Raw genomic sequence first — 5,725 nt, forward strand, 5'->3', positions numbered from 1 at the left:
GGGGTTAAAGGCAACACCAGCTCTAGGGCATAAAAACTGAACTTGGTAGCAAATTGTAGCATTAGCATTTAGAATTTCGATTGCAACGAAAGCTTTCTAACCGGGATTCGTCATACCTTGTAAGCCGTGTTATTGAACTGAAGGGTTGTCATGTCATTGGATGGGTGACAGTCGAGGCAAGCTAGTAAGCTCGGTGATATTTATATATAGAGAGTGATGTAATAGCCTATATATATATTAAGTTGGTTGGTGAAAGTGGCAACATCTAGATTCTTTATCTATGACCATGGAAAAACTCTGCAAGATTGTCTTTGAAGAGTAGAAGATTGACGGCACTTGGCATATTGAAACCCAGGCTAGAGATGGACTTATTTTTCTTAGATTTTTGTGACTAATTATGTAGATTATAATTAGAGAGAGATCAAGACTAGAACAGTATCATGGGAAAGTGCTACTTCATCAACACTGAGTGGTTGTCCAACCCTAAGTATTCGAAATGATTAGTGGAATATCCAAATGATAAATGCAAGTTTAGATGTAAGTTTTGTTCCCAAGTGTATGTCATCGGTCATTCAGGTGGTACCTCAAAAACACATGAAAGCCCAAACGAGCCAGTGAGGTGCCAAATCTATTCTCAGGTTTACCTAGAACAGAACAAGTGTTGTGAGCGATACTGAAAGGAGCACCAACAGTAATTTATTATAGTAATCAACTAGAGCAGTTGTTGACACGAGTTTTCTCATTCATGAGATGTTTTCAGACTCTAAAATAGCTGAGTTTTCAGTGTAGTCGCACAAAACTTGGCTACCTTGGAACATTTGGGATCGGAGCGATGATCAAGTCCGCTATCCGAAGATGTGAACAGAATAGCCCCCTTCTACTTGATTCTCTTTGACGAGAGCTGTAACACTGACAATGGCAAGAAACAACTTGACCTATAGTGGTAGGATTTTTTTCGGTGTGGTAGGATTTTTAGGAGGAAGATTTCCCCGGTCACTCTGTAATGTGTAGCTGTAGTATCCTTCTTTGGAATTTTTTCTATGAATTATTACTGGATATAACCTGTTATTCATTTTTTCTGTTGTTGAAATTTTAGAGAATATTTATCTTTTATTTTTCAGTTTACAATTTGATCCAGCGCCGAGGAGAGGTGAGCCGCACGTCACAAGACGAACACCGGACTATTTCCTTTAAGCGTATCTGTGTCAGTAAGGATGGAGCATTGTCTTTTGAATGTCTTGAAGATTGCTTTTTACTTGGCTTTGGTCACGTAAGGCACAGAAGTTCTATGACATTTTGCATCACAACTTCATCCAAATAAAACAAAAATTATTTGCTTCTGTGTGAGATAATTCAGTGGACATGAGGCTTGACTTGCCTGGATTTATTATGTTATTTATATATATATATTTTATGATATTTTTTTTAATTTGTGGGGACTTGATACAAGAAACAACCACACTGTCAATAGTGAAATTTGTTGTTGTTGACTGCGAGCAAATTGTGACCATCATGTAATATTTATGTCTTATTACTGGCACATTACTATTGATAGTTTACATGTATTAAGCATTTTGATTACACAAGACAGTTTCATACCATTTCAGCAACGTATGTAAGTTGTTGTTATGTATGCTAGTCTTATAAAGAACATCATGGAATATTATTTTCTATTGATAAGGATGGTGACTTGAACCCCTGGTATTTGTTCACATTTGCCTGAACAGCATGTGTTGTCAAAGTACCTAAAAGTTACCTTTTTTTTTTTTAGTTTTTTTTTTTATGCCAATTGTTCTTTTGTCCCAAAAGGAGAATTAGCATCACTCAGCACTACAAATGTCTTCTTAGTATTGATATGGGGAAAGGGGAGTTTTAAAAAACCCAGTGTGAACTCTGGTGCATATCTGTCCTCCGGAGACCCCCCCAGTGTGGTGACAACAGTGGCTTTCAAATTTTGTGTGTGAATTGATTCCATACTAGTTTGTCATAATGTGTGACTGATCAGTTCCTGATGTTTCATACTCTATTAAAAGTTATAGAATATTGTTCATTTTCATTTGTTAATTTTTCTTTTTTTTTTTCCAGCAAAAGATCAGTTTGTAATATATGACTGACAGCCAGTGTCTTTTGATGTTTTATTACCTTTGTGGAATCATGATCACATTGAGCCATCCCATAGTGTAATGAATCATGTAACTTGAGATCTGCCATTCATTTATTTGCAAGCACAAACAATTGAAGTATAAGTGAGTTTGGGTTGGTTTTTGTTCTCTTTTTTTTCTGAAGTAATCAAACATAACAGTACGTTAAAAAAAATGTATTTGACTGACCTTGAAATGTGTGGCAGTGAGGTTGTGAGATGGTTCTGCTTACAGGACATTCTCGTGTTTTATTTAGGCAACAATCGTTTGAAGCTGTAAGTAAGTGTAAAAAATTTTACTATGCATGCCCCGTTTCAGGGGAATGTTTGTGAACATACCTAGCTATGGTGCAGATTTATGTCTATTTCATTTTTGAAATGACTATGAGCTTTTGTCTAGCCTATCGAAAATCACAGAGTTCTCAATGATTAGATTCTGTTGCGCTAAAATCTGTATGCTTGTAGGCTTTTGAGAAATTAACATGTGAATATTGATAACTGGACTATTCTTTTTACCCTCCTCAATTATTTTTTTAGCCCAACCCTGCTCAAGGTGGAACAGTATTTTCAGATTCTTTTTGACTCTTGTTGGGTCTGGTTTATAAGACTTAAAATTGAAGAACAAAAATATATAGATCAGAGCCAGAGGCTGTGAAAGGTTTTGTGTAGAGCTAATGGTGTTATAAATAAGAAATTGTTGTTGGTCTTGTTTTTCCTCTTGACGTTCTCCACGCTTTTTCAGACTTTTTTTTTTTCCCCGTAAGTCGGTAATTGAGTCAACAGGTCCCAGCTTTTCTACTTCTTTTGTTTTTGTTTTCACCCCTTTTTTGTTTTGTTTTTGGTTTGCTTCCACCTCAAACACTGCAGCCTGTTGTTTGCTCCGAGGTCCATGTTCAGTTCCTTTATTTAATGCTTTGCTTTTTTCATGAGCAATGCCAATGATAAAGCAATAAATTATGTTATAAATGGCCACTCTGATAGGTTTCTGCTGCGAATTTCAGTGCTGTTTTCTTCACCAGTTCATTTGCTTCGTCTCGCTTTCTCCTTTCTTTGTGTTTTACATTTCAGTGTATATATGTTCATTTTATAGTATTTTTGTATGGTGGAATCATTTATACTGGCCCTCGAAGTATAAAGGTTATACGTGTCCTGTATACAGTAAGTTGCAATTTGGTCCTCTCTAGTCTGTTGCAGCTGTCTACCTTGACAAACTCTCTCTTTCTCTGAAATTATTTTGTGGTGGGGAAGGAGCGTCTGTGAAAACTGAATGTTTAAAGCCTGTGTGATGAGTGGATGCTTTGAAATGAGACAAATTTTAGATACTTGCAGGGCTGAGGTGGCTTGCAATGTTTCGTGTTTTCTGTTGTTGTTGTAGTCCAGAGCTGCCCTGCATGGTGATGCTGTTTCCCTCTTCTAGACACTTAGGTACCTTAACACAAATTCACAACACTTGAGACTGTAAGTATATTGTAAAAATAAAAGTGACAAAAAAAGTTTTCGCCCTGTTTTTTCTTGTGCTTGATTGTTATGTGTTACTGTTAGTGTTAGATAAACCAGACCTGCCACTCATCCCGATTTAATCCGGATATCCCGATTTTTTCCCCCAAATCTCAAGCATCCCGATTTTCCCGATTTCGATCGCCAGTATCCTGATTTTTTGTCGTTGTGTCTGTTGCGTCCGATTTTTAGAAAAAAATGTAAAAAGTTCTGCAATCTCTTTTGCTTGGAAGCACCGATTGGATTTTTTATCGGCAGGAACTTGGAACGCTTCTTTCTAAAGCATCTATGCCGAAACTAGTGGATGACTCGCGCTCGTTATTTCAACTAAAATCGACGTAGTATCGATTTTGAATTCCGACATGGATACGCTCAAGATCTACTTTCGCTTTTATAACGCAGGATTCTCCGATGGTGTCCTGATTACTGTAACAATTATGACATGGGCTTTTAAGAGTAATCTATTCGTTGTTCTGCCGTTGCTTTATAAGCACGCTTCGTCCGAGTTCTGGTTAGTCGGGCCCATCATCAAGACCTGTCAGTTGAACTTTCAAACACTCATTCTCATCACGTGACATGACCTCGCATGTGTGAGTAGCGCGTGTGTCGGGGACCGTTGGCTGTCGGGGTCAACATAGTTCGTTCACACCGGTCGTATTGGTCGAGGTGTTTTTCTGGACTTAACCAGTGTGGACGACCGGGGTGGGAAGGGGTGGGGGTATTTTTTTGACACATGGGCTGTGCGTGCCGTGATACATGTACTAATTGAGGATAAAGGAATAAGAAAAAAGAAAATAAAAGAATAACCTTGGCGCGATCTTTTTTTCGGTGGGGGGGGGGGGGGGGGGGGGTGCCTTGAGTGGATATGCGATGGAAGTCAAACGTTGTTACTGTACGAAAACGCGGCTTTTTGCATGGATGATTAGAGTTATGTGTCAGCTATTTTCAAAACTACGAGAGTTTCAGCTTTACTGCAACCTGCGCTCCCCCAGTCTATCCAGCTCCGACTCAGTACATATATGCTGTCTTTCAGTTTTCTGTCTATTTAGAGGCCCAAACGTGAACTTATTCCTGCAAAAGTTTTCTTTTGCATACTCGCCTCGTAAAAGGGAACCGAGACGACCCCCCCCCCTCCTTCCCCAGTACCCCTCTTGACTGATTTGCCGTTGATCCCGATTTTTTTTTTACCAGATCCTGATTTTTTAAACTCTAAAATCCTGATTTTTAGATTTCATAGAGTGGCAGGTCTGGATAAACAGTGATGTGAGTGGTTGGCGCATGCTCTGGTATAGTTTGCTCCTTCTTTTCTATCAAATATCTACTGTCCCTGTCTCTCCTTCTTTTTTTTGTGTTTGTTACTCTCTTGTAATTGTAACACTTCTAATCTTTGGGTGTCCTGATCTCTCCTACTTCTTTTCTGTTTTTTACTCTCCTGTAATACCTCTGAACTCTGATCTTCGGCACTTATATGACTTTATTGTGTTGCAAGTGCCGTAAAACTCTTTAACTAGAACTAATCTTCGGCACTTGTATGACCTAATTGTGTTGCAAGTGCTGTAAAACTTACTAAAATATAAAAGAGTGATGGAGATTTGTCATGGAAGGAGCACCGTGTAGAATAAAAAAATTGTGACAATTATAAATGATGAGGTTGCTTGGCCTGTTTCCTGGCATGGCGTCATACAAACCCACCATAAATTGCTTTTATTTGGTCTTGGGGGGTGGGGTGGGGGGAGCTCTCGTGGTCTAGAGGTTAAGGTGTTCGCCTCTCATTCAAAGATCCCCGGTTCTATCCGCGAAGCGACCGAAACAAATTTTCTTTCCTAAAAATTGTATCCTTTTCACTTTTCCTGCTCTCTAACAATGTTCTGTCGTCTGATTTCGTCTCCGCTTTCTGCCTCCACCCCTGGGGGCTCCTGACTCTTTCTGCAGCCTTTCTACTAGGGCTGTACCCCGGTAGCAAACCCGCTCGTGCTCACAAGCCCCTAGTTCAAGTCACAAGCCTCAAATCAGTAGGTCACAAAAGGAGAATTAGCATCACTCAGCACTACAAATGTCTTCTTAGTATTGATATGGGGAAAGGGGAGT

At 39.1% G+C, this 5,725-nt stretch overlaps 1 protein-coding gene across 1 annotated transcript in view; it reads left to right on the top strand.

Annotated features, from left to right (window-relative positions):
- Positions 1 to 3,636, top strand: part of LOC101854093 (serine/threonine-protein phosphatase 2A catalytic subunit beta isoform) — a gene marked incomplete at its 5' end in the record, with an annotated part of 21,532 nt that extends 17,896 nt beyond the window's left edge. Inside the window, 1 exon segment of the mRNA XM_005100116.2 lies at positions 1,122 to 3,636. Coding sequence (XP_005100173.1) covers positions 1,122 to 1,194 — 73 coding nt within the window. The 3' untranslated portion in view covers positions 1,195 to 3,636.
- Between the last annotated feature and the right edge of the window lie 2,089 nt (positions 3,637 to 5,725).

Source organism: Aplysia californica, unplaced genomic scaffold, assembly GCF_000002075.1.
Source record: "Aplysia californica isolate F4 #8 unplaced genomic scaffold, AplCal3.0 scaffold00236, whole genome shotgun sequence".
Classification (NCBI taxonomy): Eukaryota; Metazoa; Mollusca; class Gastropoda; order Aplysiida; family Aplysiidae; genus Aplysia; species Aplysia californica.